Source organism: Pipra filicauda, unplaced genomic scaffold (genome assembly GCF_003945595.2).
Source record: "Pipra filicauda isolate LSUMZ 115617 unplaced genomic scaffold, ASM394559v2 scaffold115_size4368891_pilon, whole genome shotgun sequence".
In the NCBI taxonomy this organism is placed as follows: Eukaryota; Metazoa; Chordata; class Aves; order Passeriformes; family Pipridae; genus Pipra; species Pipra filicauda.
The window spans coordinates 1,446,598-1,473,721 of record NW_024103607.1 but is presented as its reverse complement, the minus strand read 5'-3'; the positions used below and the strand labels follow the sequence as shown (position 1 = coordinate 1,473,721).

Below are 27,124 nucleotides of genomic sequence, written 5' to 3'. Positions count from 1 at the left end.
ATCTTCCCTGTGTAGGACACAAATCTATTTTAATAGTTCTTTTTCTTTCCTCCATTACAGAAGCTAGTCAGCACAGGACACTAGAGCAAACACAGAGCTTACCTCTACCTCTACCAGCATCATCTTGTGCAAGGTAAGTATATATGTTGTCAAATCAGCCTGGCTGTCTTGTAAATATACTAATACATCTGGTTTGCATTACTTCATTAATCCTATCCCTTAATACTGGTCCTTGTGTTTAAGGCTTTTTAGTTCTCTTCCTACTATAAAGCTATAGAGCTTTGATTTTATACATATCCAGAACTGCTAAACTGAGCAGCAATGGCTTGGGCTTTGCCAGTTGATAGAGAATAACACAGAAAATTCATTTTCTGTGCCAGCCAAAATCCTGGTGATATTATGGGTCTGCTTGTTGAACAGCTAATTATATATGTTACAGTCCAGATAAGAGTTTTATGGAGCAGCCTTTTTCCTCCTTCATCGTTCTTTTCTTTCGTGTGGATTAAACTTTTCTTTCTTTTCCAATGTCCAATGTCCAATGTAACCTTCCTTTTTGCCTTTTTCAGGGCATTATCTTTTCTATGTCCCTTGTTCTTTTTTTCCAATTTTCCTTTTTTTTTTTTTACGTAAGCGATATGTAAATTCTTCCAGTGTCCCAACTCCTGAGTCAAGTTTTTCTTGTTTTGCATCTTTCACCATACCAACCTGTATATTCTTCTGTCCCTTACCTGCTGCTCTGTCCTTGTCTGACACCTCTTCACTGCTACTCTGTTTTTTCATATGTGTATATCTATGTACCCATAAGCCCATGTGCTCTAATCTTCAGTTTCCACATGGTGCATGCTCAAATATGTATTGGTAGCTCTCTACACTGCATCTTTTATGCATCTACTTATTGCTTAGGAAGAACTTCCCAGATATATAGTATTTGTGGAGTGTCTTTCTCTATTTCATTCCCAAATGGAGGTGTGATGGGAATCCAGCTGCAAGATCCACCCCAAGGACTTTGTTCATCCCTCATCTGTTCCTGTGTTAAGAGCTTCCAAGAGGCAGCTCCTTTATCTTTCTTCTTTTTTTCCCAATATGTTCAGGAGGAACCTGTAGGCTGCAAATGAGTGGAAGCTGTCCTGAGCCATCTTTTCAGTAGCTCCCACTGCCACAGTTCACGCACTTGCAGCCAGTTAGGAGAGGTGTTTCTCATTTGTATGTGCTCATGGTCTTTAAATGCACAATGAGCAATTACTTTCTCAGTCCTGGAAGCTGTGATTTGGGAAGTAGCAAATAAATGTTTTTCAGCCTATATATCTATATGTAAAAGACAAACTGTGACTGAAGGTCCTCACCCCTGTTCAGACCCAAATTTGCTAGAAATTGATTGATTGTCTTAATTTTCTTCCAATAAACAGTCCTTCACGAAACCACATCAGAAATACCAAAAAAATGGAGGAGAAGAAAGCTGATCTCACAAGTCTAGAAGGTTATGTCACTACAGTAGCACCAAAGTACCCTGAGAAAGGCAAAGGTGAGTTTACACGCGTGTAGTTGTCTTTAATTGCGAAAAGCATGCCTTGCACTGCAGTTGCACAGGCAGATCCACCAGCAGAGTAGCCACGGTAGTGCAGGGAAGGCAGCATGACTCCTGAATAAGCAGGGCTTTGCTGCTTTCAACCCTAAGGCAGCCCACCAACAAAGTGCTGCCCACACTGCACCAGCATGTTGGTCCCGTCAGCCCTTAGCTTGGGCTTGATTTCTGCATTCCAGTGCGTGGTGTGGGCAGGCCCAAAGCCATCTTGAATGAATGGTCACCAAAAAGCAGATGGGAACTACTTGTTATGAGGCCGAAGTCTGCAGTAGGTCTTCCCTTAGACCTGCCCATCTTCTCAGGGTGCTCTTCCTCTGTATAAGTTTACTGGCATTACCTGTTCTAAAGAGGTTTGTTTTGTTTTGTTTTTTCTCTTTAATTTTGTTCCAATCATGGAAATTATTTACTGAACCAGTGGCAGTACAAGGTCCTGCACAGCAAGAACAACTGGCCGCACATGTTGTACCTGGACTTTCACTTGTCCTTTCTCATCCTAACATGCAAGTTCCCTGGCAGGGCTGCAAAAGACTTTTTGCCTTGATCTTTTCATGGCCTTCTATCTTTTCTTTCTGTTCTCTTTCTTCCTTTGTAGACAACAGTAGCTCTACCTCAGAATGCTCTGTACTGTCAAAAAAGCGCTTTACACTGCAGGGCTTTACTAACCTGAAAAGTCAGAAAGGTAATTTTAAAAAAAGCTAGACTGTCTTCTGTGTAAGGCTGTAATTGAAGTATCACCTTGTATGTGTGTGTAGTGTAATAGGTTTTCAGTGTACACACTAGCTTGTTCTTCGAAGGTCAAGCTAGGTTCCTAAGTCAGTGCCACTGACAGGGAGATTTCAAGAGAAAGCAGCTGCAGAGTGGGAGGGGGAGATGCAGCTGGGAAAAGTGGGGCTGTTGGAGATGCAAGGGAAGGAGTGCAGTTTCCAATGTCTCCAATCTCACTGTCAAGGCCAAAGAAGGAGTGCCTCATTCCTGTAGAAAAACTAGAGGAAGAAAGTTGTCATCTGATCAGACACCTGGCCTGCTTCTAGCTTCAGTGGATCTGCCCCAAATGCACTTGTACTTGGCAAAAAGGAATCAAGGTTTTATAGAGTATTTCTGTATTGGCATTCATTCTAACAAAACTCCCAAAGCATAACTACAGCAGAATGTGGCTGACAATGTTGTTTTCCTGGATAGAAAAATAAATACAAATTTCTCTATTCTTCTAGAAATGGTCTTCTTTTTTTCTAAAACAGGCAATAAGAGTCTAAGACCTTTCTTGCTTCCTCCTGCCAAGTAATCACACTGGTACAGTCACTTCTTGCTTTGAACAGCTGTCTTTGAACAGTATGAATTGCATTAAGATGATGGCACTTGTTCAAGAGCATGATATTTTTTCCCCGAAAACATCTTTCCAGAATGCCTTTTGAAACCTGATTACCTTTGAGTTCTTTCTGGAGAGACTCTAGGGTTGTATATCTAATGCTAATGAGGTGAGCACTAATATCCCATGCTTGCCTTGACAGAAACTCCATCTCCTTCTGCTAAAAGCCAGACATTGCCAATGATCCTTCTTACAGGACCAGGTATTGCTGTAGCACTAGATTTCTATAAAAATGATTGCTTAATTTGGTAATGTTTGTCTAAAATTGAAGTTAATTGTATTCAGTTGATGTCTCATTCATTTAGAAAAGTTTACATATATTTTCATCTATTACTGTAGAATAAATTTGTCAATTTATTTTCAAATAACTACTTGTAAATAATTAATTTGTTCTTCTACAATGGAACAATGACAGCTAAAATTAGATTACAGAAATCCACTTGTTTTCCAGTGTAAACTCAAAGGTATTTAGCATGCAATCCGCCTATTCTCTTTTTTTCCAGTTCTTCAATATCTCTCTTCTGTTTTTTTTGCCTATTCATCCTCCTGCAGCTTCTCCTACCAGTCCTGACAAAAAAGCTAAACGACATGAAGTAGTGAGTGACCCAACTCCTTTTGGTTTAAGAGGTACAGTGATACCACATCTTGTACTCCACAAATATCCACACATCCCTCATGTAATATGTTACATCAGAGTGCTGGGGATACCTGTAGGGTGCTGTTGTGTGCAGCAGTATTGATATCAGTTGTTCTTCCAAGTGGATCTTTCAGGTTCTGTATACATTGTTTTTGATAGCAAAACCAGTCGAAGTTTTAACTTGGTATCAAATAAAGTAGCATATGGCTAACTAGTTTTTAGGGGAAGACAGTGGGAAAGAGGTCTGCTGCTGAAGAAATAACCAGAAGCTGGATGTTTAATGACTTAGAAGGGTGTCCAGTTGCTGTGAGACACACAGCTTTCCCTGTGTTAGCATCCTTCTGTCACTGTGCCCCTTGCGGAAAGGATTTAACTTTTAAAAAAAGAAAAAAAAATCTGACACTCATGTATCCAGATCATTGTCATGTGGAATTTCCATTTTAGATCTGCATTTCTTACAGTAGTCACTGCCCTGTTGCATCTTTCTTTGAGTGATAGCGGGCAATTAACTTGAACTTAACTTGAACCCCTTGCAGCAGTTTGCCTCCTATTCTCCTAGCTCACAGCTAAGCAGAGAATAGAAATGCATTTCAATTAAACTACCCATTTCTAACCAGTAAGGCTGTTGGTGAAGGTTTCAGTACAAATCCCTAGGGTTAATTCACTAGACAGGACAAGAAGAGCAGTCCTCCTCTTCCTGTCTCTTTCCACCACCATCTCCTTTAGAAAATATTCATCTAAAGGTGAAGTTGTTTCAACCTCTACCATCAACCTCCTTTCCAGATTTCCAAAGTCTTTGTTTTACCTGTGGAAATGCAGGTTCAGCTGCTGTGCTACAGAAACTATGCAACACCAGTCACCTTGTCTGAGCAGCAAGCAATGTAATCCTAGGCTGGACACATGCAGAAACACCACAGGGGTGGATATGAAAGTTGCAACGTTGATTTTCTGCAGGTAGCAGTCAAAACTCTGAGATCTTCAGGTACCATGGAAAATCCTGAGGGCCCAGAAATGCTCTCTGCAGGAAAAGGGTGTTTTATGGCCCTTTCCATAGATGCTGGAATCTTCCAAGGAAGAGTCCTTGATCATTGCTAACTTATAGTAAAATTATTGAGTCCTTGGAACAAGGCTGTCTGATTTGCTGTTCTGTCCCAGCGCCTCGCACTTTATGAAACTGCTAAACCAACTAAATTAGTTTAAAACATCTACTAACTCCCCTTTGTCTTGCACCTTCCCATCTTTTTTCTGACACTTCATCTCTTCTCCTTCACCAGTTCAAAGAGGGATAAGCAGCTGACCCAGGCATTTTGGGGTGAAACTGCACCACATGATGATCACAACTTCCCAGTGCACAGTGCGTTGTCCCCACTCATTTCCTTTCACTGCTGTATTGCTCTGATTTGTATGCAGTGAGCTCAAGGAAAATGATTTAGTGTCAGAATCACACGTTGTAGGCAGGTCATAGCTCTGTGAAGAAACTTGAGACCATTTCTGAAGAGAAGCATTAAATGGTTTTCCTGGCACCAATCTTATCTAAACTCATTTCTGCATAACCTTGTCTTTTCTCAAGACTGCCTATCATTTTCTTACCTTTCCTGCCTTTATAGAGAGCTCTGATTTAGTCACACCATGCAGAATACACACATACACATTGAATGTGCATGCATCATTTCAGTGCCCATAGTGACCTTCCCAGTGCCATCTTGTATGAGGAGGAGTAGTATTGTTACTATGGCAAGATCAGACCTGTCTGCTCTTAGCACATCAACAAAATATAAGGAAAGAAAAGGCTGAGGAACAAGAGCCGTTACACAAAATTTACCACATCAGCAGGCCAGTATGAGGCTACAGGCAGAGAACTTTAGTGATTTCCCTTTCTTTTTTTGCAACTCATTGGTTCTGTTTCTAATGAGAGCTAGGAACAATTTTGAGAAATCGGGGGGGGGGTTGTTCCTTTGTTCTTAACTTGGAAATAAAGGAAAGGGTTTCATCTGTGTCCAACAAGCCAACTAGATGCTGTAAGTATCCAAGGAAATTTTCATGGAATACATCAGGAATTTATTACTCAGTTTCTTCACAGATGGAAGTTCATTCTTAACCCTGGACAGGGCCAAATGGGTCAGTACTTCTAATCTTGTGCAGGTCATCCAGCAGCACAGGCGAGGTAAAATCCCACTCTGTTTGGTGTGCTCTGGGTGTGATTTGATTCTGTGATTCTTAGATTTCTTTGGCTTTACTCTGGTGTTCAGTTTTTTCCTCAGGCACTGGCATGACCAGCCTTGGAAGCAGTGAAGCACAAAAATGCTGGTGCTTTCTCAACTTAACTAATAGCTACATAAAAGTGGGAGGTTTGTTCTTCCTTTCATTCTTTTCATTGAGTTTCATTGTTGTTACTATTTGGCTTGAAGCAAAATCTTACTTACAAATATTTGTCTCTTGTATTATGACTTTTTTTTTCATTGTGAACTCGACACATTTATTGACAGCTGCTGACATCAATATAAAGCATCCCACTAAAAACTTACCGTACTTTTATTTGGAAAAGGATTTTGTGCACTCTGGATATGATTCAGCTTTATAAATAAATGAAATGCTTCACCCTGAGAGAGAATAGGGAATAAATGACAGGCGGGAGATTGTTCTTGTAGTGTCTGGTGCAGTGACTTAACACCAAGATACCTCAGTGTGCTTAAGTATCCTTGTGTCAGCCTGAACACCCTTAAATAATGAGCTGCCTGATCAGGTGAAGTACACAGCGCTTGTAGCTTGTGTTGAATTTCTTGACAGCTCTAAGTGCTTAATGGTTTGAAGGAGGCATTCCCCATTCATCCCTTATTCCAGCAGGCTGTTTAGGTTGCTTTGGGTGACATCCCTTTGTGTCAACCTCTTCCCAAAAAGTGTACCTTTCTGTCTTCTATCTCCTCCCAAGAAAAAGAGTATCTATCCACCATTCATCTTTGTATAATATATATTTATTGTACAAATATTTATATGTATTTACTTTTTAGTCAGGAATTTGCATTCTCTCCATTCGTTTCCCTTTATATAAATCCAAAGGGCCAAATTCACAGCTGTGCATTGCTACAGCTCCATTTACTCTGATGGAAGCAGGCCAGCTTTTGCCAGCAATGAATTTCACTCAGTGACTGTAATAACTTTCGTCTGTACAGTTTTTCTCCTGTTCATGTTGATTGCTTTAAGAGCTTATCATTGGGAAGAACGTTCCTCCCATTCGGTGGCTCACTGCTCCTAAGCTAACAGTCAGCTGTTTATTCCACAAGGTTGGGCCAAACCATCCCATTCTCTTGATGCATCTGAAGAAAATGACGGCTGGTCTAGTGCTGAAGAACCACTGAATTCATCAGATGCGGAGGAAGAAGGAGGAGGAGGAGGCGAGATGAAGCTGGTAACCAGAAATGCTTTGCTATTGAGCTGAGCAAGTGATACCAATGCATTGTGTGTGGCAATGTACAGGAATGCTTTTGAAACTTGCTGGAAGGAAAGTGTCTGCCTTGAAATGCTCAGCTGGGCAAAATTCCTAGGTCAGTGGAGAAGATCCCCTTCTCCTGAATCGGCCCTGTGTTTGTAAATTCGGAAGGTCCATCTGTGCCTTTGCGTACCTACGGACTAGTGAGTTGTGTCTGCTTATGCCATGCTACAGCAGTCAAATGATGTCATGATCAGCTACCATGTCAACAGGTTTCCACATGTACATCATGTCAGCAGTTTGCCAGCTTGGTATTGTTGGAGTTTTTTTCTTTTGATTTTATTTTCTGTAGACATATGAATTAATTGTTATAATGGAAGCATTTCACTGAATGTTTTTCAGGGTGTGAGAATTCATGTACTGAATTTGCATGTAATCAATCAGAGTTTTACTGCCTCAGTATGTATATTTACAACCTCTTCAGCATGTAGGTGCATGAGAAAGAAGGGAAAAGTACTATAATTTCATAACAAAAGCTGCAACGTACCTTAAAGTACTCAATAGAAATAATTTGTTTGTTTTTCCTCTGTGTGCATTTAGACTCCTGGTAAATATACAGTTGTGACTGATTATGAGAAAGGAGTTTCTGAAGAATTTACAGTGAAAAGTGGAGATCTAGTTCAACTGATTCGTGAAGGGGAGGATGGACTTTGGTACGCAGATCTGTGTTTGGAAATTTTTATACGCAGAACTGTGTTTGGAAGGCAGATGTTTAGGGCAAAACTTTCAAGGGCATCAAATGAAGCAATCGGACTCCTAATTTTATTTATATATATTTTTTAGGTATGTAAAGAACCTGAGCACTGGTAGAGAAGGTTGGATCCCAGCAAACAATGTGCTGATGCTCATAGGCAATTCAAAATCAGCTCAGTCTTTGAGCAGCTCTGGTAGGTATTTTAAATGAGATTATTGTGTCTCTGGAGATTCCTATTATCAAAGAAAGTAATGAAAAACAACCACTATATAATATTTTCTTGTGGGTTTTTTTTTCCTTTCATTCCAGAATCAGGCACTGCCTCCAGCACTTTGAGCACATCATCAAGTTGCAGTGATAGCTGCAATGTCAGCAGTACCAGCTTCTCCGACATTAAGGGCTAATATGAAGTTTTCATTCCACTTCTATGGAAGGTGAATTCAGAGACTGTCATTTGCTGCAGCGTTATGGACATTGGACTCCATCAGAGAACCACCAATTCTGTGTTGCCAGCTCTGAGTATTTTTAGTGGTGACTTTTACAGGTTCTCACAGAAGATCGCAATGAAAAGTGCATGGAATGTAAAGTTGTAAATAAAAGTTAAATGATTTGAAATAGGGTTTTGTAGAGGTTTATGCTCTAAAGTCTGAAGCTGCCGAGCTGTTAGCATAAAACGCATTTTCTTCTTGATACACAATCAGGTTTCTGCAGAACTGAAATTTAATTTTGTAACAGCCAGAATCTGAATGTGAGCAAACAAAATGTGTTCAGTGCTCAATGCTCATTGTAAACTAATAACACAGCAATCACTCTACAGGATAAGTATGAGGAAAATAAATCCAAGTTTACAATTTCTTGTTCCCCAAAACCCCTTTTCTCCAGGGACATACCTCAGTCAGTGCGGTGAATGGGACTCTTAAAGCAACGATGGAGGAGGTTTGGTTCACCCTTTTATCCTGGGTCTTCAGGGTATTCATCTGCTCCCTAGAGACTGGGATGCAGATATGACCAATTCACTGACCACAACAGCATCAAAAGAAACTATTATTTTATCCTTTCCAACCTTTTAATGATGTGTGCAATGGAACAGCTCTTTTCTGAGGTATTTTGGTCTCACAACCAAATTCTTTACCAAGATCACTGTGTTTACATAGCCTTGGCAATTTAGTAGTATCTTTTTCCTTACATAGATGCACAACGATACACAAATGTTCTTATTCACTAAATGATTTTTTTAATAAACAGTAATTGCATGGTTACTTTCAGCTCTCACAATTAACGTGCAGTTACAGACAGGGGAAACTATTGTGGCTGCACTGTGGGTCAAGAGCCTTCCTTCAGTCAAACCTATGAAGGCTGGAAATCCAGCGTATTTTCAGTCTACATAGTGTTTGTTCCAGATTCATTGAAAGAGCAAAAAAACCCAATGACATAATTTTTCTATAAAAGGGGAGCACAGGAGAAAAAAAATCTTAGAGAATAGTCAGATTTATGCTACAGATAAATATTTTAATTTTTTTAAAGGAAAGGTGATGCTAAACTTGCCACTTTTCAAGATATGATGTAAGCCAACATTGTAAGTTTTCATGTTGTCAGACATTTTTTGCACATCATCCTTAAAAACAGTACAAAACTGTGTGCATGTATAGAATAGTGTTCATTTCTGTCTAGCTCTCAAATGTTTTTGCTTATATGAAAACAGGTTTTTAACTGATTCGTGTATCATATTATTTAAAAATAAAGTGGGCACTAAGAGCATAATTTTTCAGAAGTGCTAAGCACAGGAGATTATGTCAATGAGAACTGCTGGTAATCATCAGACCCTCTGATGGCTGAGCCCTGAAGTCTGTCTTTATGCCAAAATTTTATGTTTTAGAGGCTGCAGCTTAGGAAAGGTAAATGACAAACACTCCTAAGAATGATTTTACGCCTGGGTTGTGAAAGCAACCCTACCCCAGACACAATCAAAATGCAGCTGACCATGGTCAGTACAAATTGAAACGTATATATATAAACACACGCATATATTTATGCACATATGTATGTGCATGTATGTGCTTGTGTGTATATATTTGTGTGTGTGTAGATATGTATATGTGTGTAGATATCAATGTAAAAGATGTATTTATAGTCTTCATGCTGCTGAATGTGTCACTTTACAATTCATAAATACTTAGGTTTCTTGCAATACTGCAATATAAAGGCTGATCAGAATTTTACTTCAGCCAAATTTTTCAATGCAGAAATCGTCTGATCTTTTTTTTAATTATCCCATATAATACTGTGCTGACCAGGAATATTTAGTCTGATATTTAACAATTAAATGGCAACATGAGATTCAGCTTATCTTCATTTATGTAAGTTATTTTGTAAATTATCTGTAACATAATTTGCTTATATATTGCTGTCATTGCTAGGATGAGACTGTTGTTTCATTTCTCACTGCAGCCTCATTTGTGTTATTTCAGTGGTTTTCTCCACATCACTGCACTTTAATACAACCGATTTCACCATTTCCTTTTTTACTGCTGTTGTGAATTAGAAGTTCAAAGTCAGAGGTCTCTACTGTAATTAATTTGAATAAATTTCAGCACTTCTTGCTGAATGCCTTTATATAGACATTCTCTGGGGTTTATTTTGTCTCACAGTCTTGAAAGCTTCTTATGGGTATCATAAAAACAGAGGGAGGCTGGAGGATTTGGAATGAAAAACTAGGGCTGTCCAGCTGTTGCTTGTCAGGGTCTGTGTGTTCCAGTCCTCTGCCTGTTCATTCTGGGACCATCTCAGAGAAACACCATTTCACCCTTGTGCTCTGGTCTCACTTACCTGGCACTGGGGAATTAAAGCAGGTTGGGGATAAAAAATGAAAGCCTTTACCAGGTAATTGGATTGACTCCCTTTTTCCCATACACCCTTTAATGAAAGAAGACACATGGCCCTTGGGTTTTCCTGAAAAAAGCTGTGTATCCCATGGTTCACCTTCTCCTGTAGGCATGCTCCTCTTGATCCTATGGTCTAAGAACAAGTTGGAGATCCATATCTGGCTACAGCTGGGTGAGAAACAAGACACCATGTTCACTTTTGCAGCATCTGAAGAGGAACATGTTCACACATCCACTGATTAATGACTTTAAGGACCATCATACCATGGTAGAAGGTGAATTTCACACTGACTGGAGTGATTTGGGCTGAGTGGGTGGCCATGCGCATTACACAATCCAGTTAAGGTGTTACTAGGGTTTGATTGCTTTTTGTTTACTCTTGTTAACATAACAGCTCCCTCTATAGTATGTAGTCCTACTTTTCTGAGTAAAGTAGTAGAGCCATATCATACTTTTTTCTTTAGAGAAAAAGAATTAAGGAATTCCAGCCCAGATTTACCTTAGTGGAAAATAAAGATTTTCTATATAAAAACCTAATAATAATTGATTTCTTAGATCACTGGCTCAAAGTTTGAGCACAGTCTTACATAGGCACAGAAGAAGCTTGCTAGTTGGAGCACAAACCCTTTTCTCTGTACTGCACAGATGTTGTCACTGAACAAACCTGAAAATGTTGGACCATAGCTCACATCACTTACCTCAAAATGACAGGGACTACAATTACCCTTCTCTGTCATATGTCAGATGATGTTATGAACTGCACTGCGAAGTCTGGAGTGTCCACACAAGTGCCCAGAATTAGCAGCATCCCTAGATGTGACTTGTTGGATCAGATCAAGTTGCCCAGTTCCAAATAACTTCCATACGTCTTCTCTCCAACCCAAAATATGAAACTAAAAATAGAAAAATTGTGTTTTTCTTTTAAAAATGTGAGTAGGAAACAAAGCAAAAATAAAGGACACGTTCTAAGATATCAGTTCATCATGTCTTCCAGACTAATGTTTTTGCTTTAGATTTTTTTTATTTCACATTGTAATATTTTTCATGTTTAATTTTTTTAACTGTTTATTTTTTTAAATCGAGCAACTTTGGCACATCAAACACATACACTAAAAATATCATAATATCTTCTGAGCAGCTGTCCCCAGACTGATTCTAGTAGCACCCATGAGCAGCAGGGGTGCATGTTTGCATTAATATATATTCACTTTTAATTGAATAGCAGATTATTTTTCTTGAAATTCCTCAGGAAACATAAGCCAAGGCTAAAGCCTGCACTGGCAAGATTTATAGAGCAGGACACCAGCGCAATTTTCATGAACTACAGCAGGACCACACAGGAAGGAAAACAAAGTAACACTTAGGGAAGAAAACACTTCTGGGAAAGAAAAGCAAACTGATGTTTGCTCCTCTGGGTGGTGTCAGGGTTTAGCCCTAGCCAGCAGCTAACCACTATGCAGCTGCTCACTCACTCCCTCCCACCCAGTGGGCTGGAGAGGAGAATCAGGAACAGAAAAGTAGGACTCGTGGGTTGAGATAAGAACACTTCAATAATTGGAACAAAGTAAAATATAGTAATACTAATGATAATGATATAATAACAACAACAACAATAATAATAGTAACAGAGAGAGAAAAGCCAAGAAAGGATAAGTGCTGCAAAATGCAATTACTCAGCACCTGCAGACCGATGCCCCCCCCCATCACTGATCAGCAATTGACCCCTTCCAGGTAACTCCTCAGTTTATATAATGGGCATGACATTCTGTGGTGTGGAATATCCCTTTGGCCAGTTTGAGTCACCTATCTTGGCCATGCTCCCTCACAGCTTCTTGTGCAGGTCCTCACTGGCAGAGTGTGAGACACTGAAAAGTCCCTGTCTTAGGGTAAGCACTACTTAGCAACAGCCAAAACATCAGCGTGTTATCAACATTATCCTCATAATGAATTCAAAAAACCCAGCATTGTAGCAGCTACTAAGAAGAAAATGAACTCTGCCCCAGCCGAAACCAGAACAGTATTTAGCACTTTATATTCTATACCATGTACATCATTCCAAGTCCCATACTATCAAATACCCCATCACCTTTCCCATCTTTTGATAGTTATACACACAGATACCATTCTCTTAGTCTATAGGCCATACTTATAGAAGTCCACTGAGTTCATTTAGTTCATGACCTTGGTCTCCATCTGTCATAACAGTCTTTCAGGGCAGGAAAGATGGCATGTGGTATTTGGATTGTTGCATGGTGAACCGAGTTCTGATTCCATCACTGCTGCACAAACATCAGTTGCATGATGTGAAGAGGGGACCCTCCCTTTCATTCAACCCAGCATGAGCAACTGGGGTGCCAGGAGGAGCTGTGTGGTTCAGAAGAAATCACTGCCAAAGCGGCTCTGACATCTTCATAAGCTGCCAGTGTCTCTTTATCAGCTGGAGTATAGCCGGCTTTGGATCCTCTGGTGTCAACCTTGAGTTTCCCCTGTACTTCCTGCCAGAGGCTCCAGATAGGACTGTTCTTCCTGGCTGTGGTGTAAAGCACATTTTTACATCTTGCCCTGTTTGCACTGAACTGAAGGCTACTGCGTGAACTATCTCCTCCTGGATTTGTTCAAAGGCTTGTTGTTACTTAGGGTGAAACCATTTGAAATCATTCTTCTTCCTGGTCACCTGATAGAGAGAGATGACAATCAGACTGCAATTTGGGATGCGCATTCTCCAGAAACCTGCAACACCTAGGAAAGCTGTGTTTGTTTCTAGCTAGCTGGTGGAGACATTGCTGTTATTTTGTTGGTCACATCCATTGGGATGTGACAACACCCATCTTGCCATTGTATTCCCTAAAACCGAATTTCCTGTGCACATCCCTTGATCTTTATTTTATGGCAAAACTGCCTTTCAGAAGGATTTAACTATTTTCTTCCCTTTCTCAAAAACTTCTTGTGCTGTATCATCCCACATGACGATATTATCGATACATTGCAGATGTTCCAGAGCTTCAACCTATTCCAGCGCAGTCTGGATGTGTCCATGGCAGATGGTAAGCCTGTGCTTACACCCCCTGGCCAGTCAGTTTCAGCTGTACTGGACACCCCTCCAAGTGAAATCAAGCTGGAGTGTGAGTAGCCCCAGTGCTTGTTAACAGAATGTCAGCAGCTTCAGAGCCTGTTGCTGGGATTTGAATCCCTCTCTTCCTCCTTTGAGTAGCAGTGCTTGTCACGGGGTTTGGGGCCAGGCTGGTTTTAAGGGTATTCAAAGGATACTAAAAACATTTAAAATTTTCAAATGCTACTTTAATCAGTCTGGAGGGCTTCTGAAGATGGAAGACAGGTAGGCAGGCAGGCATGGAGAGAGGGAGGGAGAAGTCTCCTCAATAGATTGGTTCTGCAAGGAAAAAAGGCTAAAGGTGTAATTTTTAATAATTCCCAATAGATGGCTCCCGAAATACAGAGCTCATGCCAATGCTGAGAACACATCAGACTAGTTTCACAACTAGCAATTCTATCAGACTGTAAGCCAATACTGTGAAGTACAACAAAATTACAGCCATAGCCCAGGCCCCACAGGCGATGAACACCAAAACAGCAAAGAAAGGCTGCAAGTAAGGTATTGCATAACACAACCCTGAGAACAAGCACAACCACTCTGATGGCAAATAAACCAACATTGGGACCAGTCACTATTAAACCAATGCAATGAAAGCTTATAATGAACTTAATTTAATATGCTCTGGTTGGATCAGTTGTTAACTTTCCAGGCCCCACATTGGGCACCAAGGGGGCTGTTATGGTTTAACCCCAGCCTGCAACTAAGTACCAGGCAACTGCTCACTCACTGCTCACCTCCCTGTGGGATGAGGAGGAGAATCGGGACAAAAAAACGAAGTAAAATTTGTGGGTTGAAATAAGAACAATTTAATAATTAAAACAAAATAAAATATAATAATATTAATAATACTAATATAATAATAATAACAGTATAAAAAGGAGACACAGAGAGAGAGAGAGAAACCCAAGAGAAACAAGTGATGCACAATACAATTGCTCATCATCCACTGACCGATGCCCAACCCATTCCCAGGCAGTGATTGTCTCCTTCCAGCCAACTTCCCCAGTTTGTCTACTGAACATGACATCCTATGGTATGGAATATCCCTTTGGCCAGTTTGGATCACCTGTCCTGACCATGCTCCCTCACAGCTTCTTGTGTACCTGCTCACTGGCAGAGCACGGCAAACTGAAAAGTCCCTGACAGGGTAAGCCCTGCTCAGCAACAGCCAAAACATCAGTGTGTTATCAACATTATCCTTATACTGAATCCAAACCCCAGCACTGTACCAGCTACTAAGAAGAAAATTAACTCTGTCAGCTGAAACCAGGAACCTTGGGGTCTAAGACAGTAAAAGGAAAGAGGGCTCTTTAAAAACATAGCTCTTTAAGCAAAGAACTGGTCCAGCTGAAGTTAGTAGGAAACACCGTTGTGATGAGATCCCTGAGTGTGAACTTCTTGATCTGTAACATAGTCCTGGGAGTGCTGAATCCGTGGTGGTGCTGAATCCGAGGGTCCGTGGTGACCCTCCTCAGGTTCATCCCTGATGGAGCCTACTTGCATGAATTGTTTTTGGAAGAAGGATGGTCTCCATGTGAATTGACTCTTGTTCCCAGCGCTTGGTCTCCTTCCTGGGTTCTAAAAATAATAACTGAGTATTCCCAAGAAATAAAAGAAAATCTTTCATGTTTAAGGGATGCCAAGAGAGGAAGGAAGACAGAATGAAAATATTGCATCAGTCCTAAAGGATGTACAGGATCTGCACATTATGAAGAAAGCAAGAGAGTACCATGGTGCAGAGATGCTGCAATGCCACTGTGGAGTGGCAGCCACCTCACCCTCCCCAGCAGGGAGATACCCACCCAGCCTAAGGAAATGCAGGGAGTGGAGGGCATAAGTGCAGACCCAGGCTGGCCTCAGGTACGGAAGGCAGAGCTTCATGCTCTGATCTGTGTGACTCATTCAACTAGATGGGGCTAGGTCTTTCCCCAAGAAGATGAGACAAGAAGAAACTTTCAAACAGCTCCAGCAAGCTTAGGTTTGCTCTTGCTAAGCTGAACACACACTTCCTATTTTCAACTCGCCACAGCCAAGTTAACAAGGAGGATTGTGTTGGCAGGCTCTGAGGCATGGAGAGGGTTCCCAAAAAGCAGCACAGGGGTGCTGTAGCTTCTTTTGCATTCCAGTAACTGTCCTCTTTCCTCTGCCTGGGACAGCATTGCCCATCTGTTTCCAGCTGTCCCAGGAACAGGACTGCTGGGAATTAGCCAGGCTGTGATCCAGAGAAGTGCCCGGATGCTGCCTCTTGGGAAAGTGGTTCTGAAGCAGAACAGAACATCCAGCTATGTGCACCACCACTAAACAACAGGACTGCATGCAAACAGCCAGGAGCCTGACTTTCCTAAGCAGTCATGACTTCTGCAGGAAGTTATGCTGAATGTTGGCAGCAAAGTGAAAATCCAGCTGTTGCTTTCCTTTGCTGTAGCATTCAGATGCAGGGGTGACCCTCTTTCCTTTCCACACAGGAAGGGGAGAACAGCCTGGAAAACACATTGCCTTTAGGCAATGCTTCACTTCTCATAGACAAACATGCTCTTTACCTTGCTGCTATCTTAAGTAAATATTTCCCCAAGAATGTTGTCAGCTCTCCAGTCTGATGCCATTAATTGATTTCCATTAAATCAGAGGACTGCTTATGTTCCAGATAAAACACTGTCTGCAGATTAGCTCCTTAAAGCCCTGTTGTTAGTAATAAAGTACGTGGATCAGTTCGGCACCTCTTCCAGCTACTCCAGCTTGTGCAGGCTACATGGGTCTGGCAGTAAACATGGAAACAGTGTAGGGTGTCTCTTGCTGGTTAATTAGTGTCTCCAAGCAAGTTCTGGCACAAGTGCAGAGTTTCAGCTGGTGATAGAGAAATGGGAAAAGACAGATGGCAGTGGTTCCATCATACTCCAAAGCACTGAAAGGCTGTATCTTGACTGCCTATGCAAGATAAATATCACATTACTGCTCTCTGCATGTGAGGCTACAGGGCCAAGCTAATGCCTGTCCTATGGATGCAGGGTCCCAGCATTTACGTTTGTCATGAAAAAGGTGTGTTAGGTGGAAAATGAAGGCCCAGGGGTAGCAGTCTGTGTAATCAGCATAGCCTTTGCACAGGTCAGGAGAGCATGCTTCAAAACCAAGCTCCCTACTTGTGTGAAAAGGGCACATGCAAATCCTTTGGCTCAGCTCTCCAGGCTGTCATGGATCTTTTGCTGTTTCCACGACTCGCTGGCCCCTCCTCTGGCTCCGAGCATTTGAAGTTGAGCTGTTTGTCCAAACAGTACTTGCTGAAATGTCAATACACTACCAGGACACTAGCTCATAGGGTTCATCATGATTTCCAGGCAGTGTGTGGCTTTGTTTCTCTGCTTTCTGCTGCTGATCCCTCTTTCTCTGGATGCAGGTATGTTGCAGGATATGGCTGTAATTCTGTTTACTGGCAGTGGACTGCTTTCCCGTTACTGAGACATAATTTCCATTGCAAGTTTTGAGTTGCGTGTTTTTCCTGTCTCCGGCTGTGCCTGTGGTATTCTAAAGTTCTTGTTTGCTCTCAGTGTGATGGTTCCATGCACATTTTCTGCCAATTAAGGAAAGCACCTCTAGATTGCTAAATGAATGTATTATCTCGATGCACAGATAGCAGGCAAACCACCAGCTGTCTGCCCACTGCATGAAGAAAGGAACTGTGATTTATTGTTATACCGTATTGGGACATTTCTCAAAGCAAAGCATCAATAGCCTGTCATTCAGCTGATGAGTAATTAAGGAGGTGAGGATCCACCCTATTTCAGCAGCAGTAGAAGGCAGAGAGGAGGTGGCTTCAGTGGCTCCAGTATGTCTTAAAATCAGCTCCCATAGTAATAAAGTAGATCCAGTGCTTTCAGATTCCCAGTTAGCCATTGACTGGGTCTCCTGTGTTGCAGTGAGGAAAGGCGGAAAAATATGTAGCAAAGTCAAAAGTGTTCCAATGCAAATAACTGGAGAATGCCAAAATAGGAGCGGGTGGATGTTCCCAGCCATACACCCAGGTTTGCTCCTCCGTTAGAGTCTATGTCCATGCAGTGATACATGTGCCATGTATCTGCAGCATAAGGTTAATTAAAAGCCCTCAAGGAAAGCCATATTAAATGCATACAGCCTGACTTTGAAATCACAGTAGAAAGACCCAGATCACATTCCTGTAATGACCAAATATTTATGAAGCACTCTGGGATAAATTCAGTGCACACCACACAATACTTTATCCCTTCAAGTAATTTTGAAATATAGGGAAAAATTACCACTATTTTGCATGTAATTCAGCAAATATTCTGATTAGACACATTTATGGAGATGCCTCACCAGACTGGAATAAACCCTCTCAGCATTTATGTTTGTGTGTATGTTGATGGGGACACACGTGAGTCTTGTCCTTCAGCATCCCTCAGGGCTCTTCCAGAAGGTAGAATGTAACTCCTATTCTTTCAGGGGTCATGTAGTGGAGAATATCCTGGGGAAAGGCAGGTGACACATGTCAAGCTTGATCCCCAAATCTACCCACAATCACAGGTGAAATAGTTTAAGCGCTGAAATTTAAGTTGTTGTCATGAAGCTCCAGAAGCTCCCCTACTGACATAAAGGAAAAAGAAAAATTGATAATTTCAAGACTTGTTCTGTGTAGTACATGGAGAAAAAGTACACTGTAGCACTGGGGCTTCTCATTCCTTATCCTGAATTATACTGGGCATAGCTGTGTGGTGTGCTTATATCCTAAGGCTGAAGAACAGGTCAGCATGGTGACAGTGTGCTTTCAGTGCACGCTTCTGTCAGTTGCAAGTTGATGTAGCTCTAGGAAATGAGCTCTGCTGATGCCTGCTATCAAACCTGTGTACTCAATGTCTTCCCAAAGCATGGCACAGACACACAAAGAGCAGACCCCTCTGCAGCTGTGGTCTATAGTGCTGACAGAAGCTAGGAGCCATCTACAGGCTCCACTAGGAAAAGTGATCAGCACTGTCCAGCTTTCCTATGTACCTTAACGTAGGCTTTTCCACAAAAAACTAAAGATAATATATTAAAGCAGTGATTTTTAAATTGTGGTTTACTAGTGGTGGAATAAGTTCCTTCTTCAGGTCTAACAAGTGAAGGAGTGTGAAATAACATGTGACTGTGGCTGAAGGGATGACTGTGGTCCACCTGTCACCAAATGACTGTAGCATGTACAGAAAACTAAGGTTTTGCCATGTACATTGGTACTAGATAAAGTGACACAGGCTTCATAGCTGCTACAATTCAAAGAAACTGTTGCAAATGTCAAGATGCGTATGACGTACAACAGTACCTTAGGAGTCACTGGCGTACATACAACACACATACATACAACACTGTTGTAACGTGCCACCTTCTCCTAAGCCCTGGGCTCTGTAAAATTCATGTGTTGTCACTTTATCTGTGAGGCAAAACAGAGAAAGGAGGCTCCTTCACATTTGCCCATCTCTTTTCTGAAGTGTCTCAGAAAAAAAACCTTGGAAAGCAGAAAAGCTTCCAGAGGAAATTGTCCCCAGATCCTCTCTGTCTGGCAAGCACAGCTGTATGACAAACAGAACATGCCACTGTTTTTCAGTCTTTCTAAAGCAGGAAGAGGCAAGCAGCGTTTTGCAAAGGCAAAGACGAGCCAACAGCTTCTTTGAAGAGATAAAACTGGGGTCACTAGAGAGAGAATGCATGGAAGAAAAGTGTTCCTATGAGGAAGCAAGAGAGATTTACCGTGATGATGCAAGGACAGTAAGTAAAATGGGCCTGGATGAGCGAGCACTCATTGTCATAAGGACTTCCCCTACTCAAGGGTTTGCTTTGACATTCTAAACCATGAGAGCAGAAAAAGCAGTTAGTGTCCTGCTATTTGCATCTCTGTCTTGTTTCTATAGGGAGACACACATCAGCAGTGAGTTACAGGCACACTGCATAGGCCGTTCTTGGCAGTATCCATCTAGGCAATGCTCTCAGAGTCATCTCCCCAAACCCCAAATTCCTGCCCTGACAATACTTTAAATTGTTGTATTGTGCAATATATTCTTCAGTCAATCCCACCTCAACTATACAGAGGTTACTTATGGGTAACCCATTTGTGTCTGTAACTGAGTCCCCTTTGCTACTGGTATATGAAAATAATGTACAATCTAGAAAATAATGTAGGGTATTTCATGGATATTAACTGTCACAAATTATAAAGGCAGAAGGGGCATCACTCTGGCTTTCTGTAACCCCTCCTGTGTGACAAGAGCAGTAAGACATAACTTGAGTTAATTTTTCTTTAATTGAATCTCGCATCTTTTTCTTCTAGAATGAGTTCTGGCACATCTATTCCGGTATGATTATTCAGGATGTTCTAACAGCTGTGAAACTCTTCCACTGCTGCAGCTCTTTGCATGAGGTGGACTGACACTGAATATTTTACAGACCCCAACCAGTGTGACTCCAACCCCTGTCAGAATGGTGGGATTTGTGATGACCAGTTTCAGGATTACGTTTGCCGCTGTCCTGTTGAATATGAGGGCAAGAGCTGTGAAAAAGGTCAGCTTGTGGCATAACATAACAAAATAAAAATGCCATTATTCATTCAAATTCAAGGCATTGAGATAAGTAGTAACAATCATTATCATTCAGGAGTTGGACTTGATGATCCTCTGGGGTCCCTTCCAACTCAGGATATTCTATGATTCTGTGATTCTGCATCATTCTAGCTATGACAGCTACTGTTCATAGTGCTTGTGGTGTCGCCTGATGGAATTAACCACCTAGCAGTCAGGCACTGAAAGGCAGCAATATAGTTACTGCCCTATAATGACTTTGTAAAAGAAAATAAAAATTGCCTTTTGTGCACCATCTGAGAGAAAAGGAGGAATTTTTTTCTTACCCAACTTCTGAAGTTACTTTGACTTAGAAGCTCGATGCATTATGTGAATAAGAACTACACTTCATATGCATGGTACAAAGCCTGAAGGGATGGGTCCAGTGGTTAATGAAGTTAATATACATATTTCCACTGATTTCAGTGGACACCTCACACTGAGTGTTATAACTTCAGAACACCCAGAGTCCACGCAAGGGCTAGACACTCATTAAGTCTAACCAGGCAGCCTCAACAGTAATCCCAGAGCATCCTTCTGCTAAATGGATAAATACAATATAGCTATAATTTTTCAGTCATCTCTTACGATGGCTAACACACAATTGCAACACCTTCGTACTTTAGACAGCTCAGCTACTGTATAAATGCAGACTGATTTAATTTTAGGTGTACGTTTCTTAAGCATAGCATTTTATTCCCTAGTTCCTGGAGATCCAGGCCTACCTAGCTTTTCACAAATGGAAGGTGCTTCTGATGCAGTCGGTCTACATAAATCACAGAAATCCGCTTTGCTGCCTTGCTTCTCTGTCAACATTTCAAATGCAATTGATTCATGTTAAGCACAAAAATCCGTCTTGAAACCTAAATGCTCTTTGTCTGACTTTAGCCGTGGCTGACAAACTCAAGTGCATTTTTGACAATGGTGGCTGTGAACAGTACTGTGCTGATGAGCAGTCCGGAAAACGAGTGTGCTTCTGTGCAGATGATTACACTTTAGCGAGTGACGGCGTGTCCTGCATCCCCCAAGGTAAGACTAGCCTGATGCTACGTCTAAGCCAGCTCTGGAAGAAAGGTTTTCAACATGTGCACATCAGGAGGCGCAAGGTATAACCCTTAGATACCAGCTCCCCACCTCTTCTTCACAGGCAGAGTCCCAAATAGTACATTTAGGCTTCTGGTGCAAGTTAGACATCCCAGTAAAGCAGCTGTCAGTGTGCACACCAAGCAGAGAGCCTTCTGAACCTCTCTTTTCACTCCTCTGGGAGATGGGAGATTCAAGTTTGAACATCCTATCTGCTCAGAGTTAGGAGAGAGATGAACCCGTCTCCTCCTTTGGGAGCATGCTCACCACTAGTCAAGTAGAGAAGAACCGAGTAGTGGAGACAAGCTCATGGCAGCAAGTGGTCAGGGATTTGGAGTCAGGCTGAGGGGTTTCTGGTAAATGGAGGGGCTCTGGGCCTCGCAAGTCCTTCTTTGTTTTAGCTTACATCCACAGTGTAAGCTATATCTCATAGGCAGCATTGTTTTACTGTTGTCTCTCAATCTGAAATTGTGACTGGATTTTATTACTATATTTATTTCAGTGCAAGGGTCAAGAGAGGAAGAGGTCTACTAAAAACAAAACAAAAAAAACCCAGTTATTTTCTTCCTTCCTTCCTTCCTTCCTTCCTTCCTTCCTTCCTTCCTTCCTTCCCTTTTCTTCTTTTTCTTCTTTTCCTATTTAGTAGGAATAATACATTTTTGGTATTACTATAGACACTGTGGCTAGATATTTCTCTCACCTGACAAGGTCAGTTTCAACTGGGACTAGGGTAGTGCAAGTTAATTATTTTTCCAATACATAAGCTGGCATCTGACTCTATTGCAGATGCCTAGTTGAATTACTTTATTAGAGGGGAAAAAAGAGACCCCTGGGGAAATGAACATAACAACATAATGGACAGAGCTGTAGGGAGCATGCTAAATAATTCTGAGGGGTGATGCCCCCCTACAAACACACCTCAATGGAGCACTCATGCAGAGAGCTGATAATGACAACATAGCTGTCAACAACAGCAATTTCATTAGAAAAAAATGTCTATTAATCTGCTTATCCCTTATTAACAGATCCTGCAATACCACGTGGTGGGGAAGGTGCTTTTGTTAAAAGCTGAGAACAAAGAATTCAATATTCCCCACAGGCTTTTCAGTGTGTCTTCCCCTCTGAGGACTATGTATTTATTGCTGCTTGCTTCTTGGGGACCAAAACAGCCATAAAGCTGACCACGTGTTGCAAGTAGAGAAAACTGTGCAACTGCCAGGCTGCCAGTCCCCTCACAGTCCTTTTGTCATCTCTCACAGTGGCCCTTCTTTTGGGACATTGGCCCTTTTGCACTGCTGTCCTGCATACAAAGTTAGAGTCCATGTGTCTGTGTTACATCTGTTCTGATCCTTCCCCAGCTGCCATCAAAAAGCTAGTCCTGTTTCTCCATACCTTGCCTGTACCTGTAAAAGGCTGATGGTGTCTTCACATAGCTGAAGTTATTACAGATCCATGGAGATATTGGATGCAGCTCAACATAGACTATAGGGCCCTGACTCCCAAAGTGGTAGAAAGAGAGCACTCCTCCTCACAGCATTATCACAGTGTGACTGCCAGACAGAAGGGATGGTGTTTTGTTACATCACAGACATATGGCACACAAAAAACCCCAATGGTAGACCTTCTTTAAAGGAAAATTCAGTTGGGTGGAAGATGTACTGAAAACACTAAGGCTTCCTCTGCACTGCAGCTCAGTCACACGTTCAGTCAAGATTTGATTCTCTTACTGCTAGTCTTCACATTCTTGCTCAGAGTGAAAACAGACCTTAGATTGACTGAGATGTGAAGTCCAGAAGAATCAAGGATTCTCTGGACACAAGCAAACTAGGTACAGTCTGCAAGAGGCATACCAGAAGACACAGTGTCTGCTCTCAGGACATCTTTGGGTCTGTCCAAACAAGGGATGGCAAGCTGCCCACTCCATGCTTAAGCCTCTCTCTGACCGTACCATGGATGCTGGGCACTTGGTACAACTGAATTAAAGTCAGCGGGGTCACTGAAAATGTGTAGACTACAGAGTCACTTCTTCACTCCAGCCTGCAGCCTACCTCATATTCTTGAGATATATCTTAAGCAGGTATAGTGTTTGCAAAGTCCTGTAGTAAGTGAATATGTGTCAATGATAATGTATAGACCTGCACTCTATTTCTTAGAGCATTTCTGGCTGCTTCCAAACAAAAAGACTACTTACTTGTTGAGCTGCTTTACCTTAGGTGAAACACTGATTTCTAGTCTGGGTATGGGTTCTCAAAACTAACAGCTTCAATGAAATTTTGCTGTGAATTCAGTACAATAAAATCACACTTGCTGCCCTCTGTTGTTATTTTCTTTTTAAATTTTCTTTTTCAGTGAAATACCCATGTGGAAAAATACCAGTGCTGGCAAAAAAAAATTCAACTGCACAAGGGAGAATAGTAGGTGGTTTAGTCTGTCCTCCAGGTGAATGTCCATGGCAAGTGAGTCTTCAAAAATTTTTCATTGCTTTTATTTTTTTAACTTCCTTACAAAAGTGCTATCTTAAATTCACTGTTTTAAATCTGTTATGTTAAAAATTCATTAAAAGTACGGTGTCTGGATAAGTGAATTCCCTCTTTGTCCATAGCCAGCAGATACACCTGTTTCAGTCAAGCATTTTAGCTTTGTTTTGGAGTGCCTGGTTTCATTGGAGTAGAGTAGTAACACAGCCACCTCTATCCTCTGATACCTTAGTCCTTAACATTACTGCTGGCAAGAATTATAGTTGCAGCTTGCAGGGTTACACTCTTGGTCATAATAGGCAAGGTCCATACTACAAGATGGAGACAATGTCAATTTAGGAAGACTCCCTCTCATAAATTCTCAATAAAGTCAGCACAGTATTCTCATACACAGTTGCATACAGTGTCAGAAAAAAGCAATATGAAACCCATCACTACTGAGATTCAGATCAAGCACGTTTGATGTAAGATATAAATTTGCTTTATGTTGGCAGGCCCTTATAATGCATGATAATAAAGAAAAGTGTGGTGGTACCCTGCTTTCCCCGGAATGGGTGGTCACTGCAGCTCACTGTTTGGACTATATTCACCTTAACCAGCTTCGTGTGAGATTGGGTATGTATTCTCCTCTCCTCATCTTGTCAAAGTGGTGGCAGCTTCTCATCCTGATAAAACCAGAGTTAAAGGCGTTGGTAGTATAAGGGAATTGTCCTTCATAGGTGTCAGACTAGAAGCACTCTATCTCCTTAAACTTACAAGGAATCAAGGAGCTCCCTGATATGACCTGCGATTAATAACTTTTCCAGGTGAACACAAAATAAATGAAGATGAGAAAACTGAGCAAGAAAGTGGAGTTTCCAGGATGATCATTCATGAAGGATACACGATTGGACAAGTCAATAACGATATTGCCCTTTTGAGCCTGGAAACACCGATGAATCTCACCGACTATGTGGTGCCAATATGTTTGCCTGAGAAACGGTTTGCTGTGTATGAACTGTCCTCTATCAAGTTCTCCACAGTAAGTGGATGGGGACGTCTATTAGATGGAGGTGCCACCTCTTCTGTTCTGATGAGAGTTGATTTGCCACGCGTAAAGACACAAGAATGTGAAAAGGAGACCAATTTAAATATCACAGAGAACATGTTCTGTGCAGGAGACCTGTCTGGAGCTAAGGACGCCTGCAAGGGAGACAGTGGTGGTCCTCATGCTACAAAATACAAGAACACTTGGTTTCTGACTGGGATTGTCAGCTGGGGAAAGGGCTGTGCTGTTGAAGGCAGCTATGGGGTTTACACAAGGGTGTCCAAATACATCAACTGGTTGAAGAAGCACATGGACTAAAGATGTTGAGCCAGAGCATTTCCAGAGTGTGCTATTGTCCCCCAATCACTCTGTGCCATTTTCCTGTGGAAGCATTCCTTCATTATCTTAGATATGTGATACCCGTGATACCCACACCACTATTAATGATTCGAAGCAAGCCCAATGCCTACTTGAATACACAAAATACATTCCTTATCGATATTGTTAGTAAACTTGTATCTTATCAAGCAGGCACAGAAGAACCGTAACAAATCAAACTCAAAGTCCCTCTCGTTCTGCATCCATTTCTGCTGAAGGACACAGCTAGATGCTGAGAGAAAGACTGTCAGCTATACATCATAATCCTTCCTCCAGCTACCCTCTCAGCTTCTGGTAATCGGTGAAGTACAGACTTCCTGAGTCAGAAGTTGCATTAGACTGAACAGTCATGAATGAACCTGCTGTCTGTAATTGAATGCAATCTCCTTTGAACACATTCATGTGTCTGGCTTTCACAACTTCCTGTGCTATGGATCCTGTAATATAATTATGAAATAGCAGAAAAAGTAGAAAAAATGTTTCTTTTAGATTGTGTTAAAGTAGCTTTCTCCAACAGTTGCAGTGGCAACGAGATTTGAGGGATAGGAACCTTAGACATTCTCCAGAACAAGAAAGCTGGAAAAAGGTTGATTCCACATTTACAGGTTTGCTATGAAAAGTTTATTTCAGTCTTCTTGCATCAAGCATTATTGCTGTAGGGCTATAAAATGCAATATTTAACCCTATATTTATGGATGGTGAAGAATACCATTGATTTAATCTTATCTTTGCCTTGCTCTTGTTGATACATAGAGCACAAATGAAAGGGAACATTTGTTTCGTTTGTTGTCCAGTACAATCTAAACTGTATTCTCTATACTGAGATCTAAAGTCAGAATAAAATAATTGTCTGACCATATGAAAAACACTGACCAAATACCATTCACTAAAATGTTAAGGCATAAATGGTAGAACTTGAAACACTCTGAAAACACTATCAACTATAAAATTTAAAAATATACCTTCTAATCTAAGCATGAAAACCATGAAAAGGTAAGGGAGATAAAAATGATTAGGAGATTAGAAAACAGTTTAGCAATCTTATGCAAAACTTATACCCAAGATCATTTAAATAATGTGGAATATCAACTCAATCACAAAAGCTTATCAGAGAGTAGGACAATTACAGTTGATCTTACTCTATTATTAGGGAAAAACATTGATATCATCTGGCACATAAACCATGCAATACTAAACATCCTATAACCTGTTTTACTGACACAGAAGAATGATATACTGTTCATTTAAATAGTGAACTGAACTGGGAAAAGCAGCAAATTTCAGAGAGCTGAGAAACAAGCGCTCTTACAGTATGCAAACATATCCTTACTCCGAAAAGAAGTCCCATCCCAGGGAGGAAAGTGACTAGGAGTAGTGGCCAGCAAATAAAGCCTCATGTTCATTTAGATGAGTGCAAAATCATCCCTGAAGACCCTTGAAGATAAAACAGTTTGAGTTTTCCATGGTCCATAAAGCGATAAATGAACAAATCATCATCTTGCAGAAAAACAGGTAAAACGCTGAAAGAAGTCAGTAGTAATAATAGCTGCACAGTGACTTTTTCAAAACAAGCTGGGGTTTAGATATATTTTTAATATAACAGCCTGTTTAAGCAAGCCAAGAAGATGAAGGAGACCTGGCAGCTGGCTCTGGAAGCACCAAAGACGGGGCTCCACAGCGCACTATGAACTCCCCCACAAGACAGGAGAGAGAAAAAAAAAGGCTGCGGCCTTGGGCTTTGAAAAAAATAAAAAAAAAACAAAAACAGAAAAGAAAGAAAAGTCTCATTCCCCCTGAGTGAGA

General features: G+C 41.2%; 2 protein-coding genes across 9 annotated transcripts in view; both read left to right on the top strand.

Annotated features, from left to right (window-relative positions):
* Positions 1 to 10,379, top strand: part of MCF2L (MCF.2 cell line derived transforming sequence like) — a 151,089-nt gene extending 140,710 nt beyond the window's left edge. For 4 of the 8 annotated variants that reach the window (XM_027743464.2, XM_027743468.2, XM_027743469.2 and 1 more), the window contains exons 25-33: positions 61 to 133; positions 1,407 to 1,522; positions 2,175 to 2,261; positions 3,091 to 3,150; positions 3,501 to 3,575; positions 6,867 to 6,991; positions 7,613 to 7,725; positions 7,856 to 7,959; positions 8,076 to 10,379. In XM_027743464.2, coding sequence (XP_027599265.2) covers positions 61 to 133; positions 1,407 to 1,522; positions 2,175 to 2,261; positions 3,091 to 3,150; positions 3,501 to 3,575; positions 6,867 to 6,991; positions 7,613 to 7,725; positions 7,856 to 7,959; positions 8,076 to 8,170 — 848 coding nt within the window. In that variant the 3' untranslated portion in view covers positions 8,171 to 10,379. The remainder of the gene's footprint in view (positions 1 to 60; positions 134 to 1,406; positions 1,523 to 2,174; positions 2,262 to 3,090; positions 3,151 to 3,500; positions 3,576 to 6,866; positions 6,992 to 7,612; positions 7,726 to 7,855; positions 7,960 to 8,075) is intronic. The other 4 variants (XM_027743473.2, XM_027743474.2, XM_027743467.2 and 1 more) reach the window with 3 other exon arrangements.
* Positions 10,380 to 17,077: 6,698 nt separating this feature from the next.
* On the top strand, positions 17,078 to 25,775 carry F7 (coagulation factor VII). The gene is made up of 8 exons (XM_027743441.2): positions 17,078 to 17,151; positions 19,351 to 19,511; positions 20,071 to 20,095; positions 20,187 to 20,300; positions 21,245 to 21,385; positions 23,789 to 23,895; positions 24,411 to 24,531; positions 24,723 to 25,775. Exons 1-8 carry the CDS (start codon positions 17,082 to 17,084, stop codon positions 25,259 to 25,261), a joined length of 1,278 nt encoding a protein of 425 aa, XP_027599242.1. The 5' UTR covers positions 17,078 to 17,081; the 3' UTR covers positions 25,262 to 25,775.
* The last annotated feature ends 1,349 nt before the right edge of the window (positions 25,776 to 27,124 follow it).

Excerpts from the sequence above, each read along its gene's own strand:
- F7 (XM_027743441.2), top strand. The coding sequence starts at position 17,082 with ATGATTTCCAGGCAGTGTGTGGCTTTGTTTCTCTGCTTTCTGCTGCTG. Across the intron at positions 20,096-20,186 it reads GTTCTGGCACATCTATTCCG|ACCCCAACCAGTGTGACTCC; the intron begins GTATGATTATTC and ends AATATTTTACAG. Across the intron at positions 21,386-23,788 it reads CGTGTCCTGCATCCCCCAAG|TGAAATACCCATGTGGAAAA; the intron begins GTAAGACTAGCC and ends TTTCTTTTTCAG.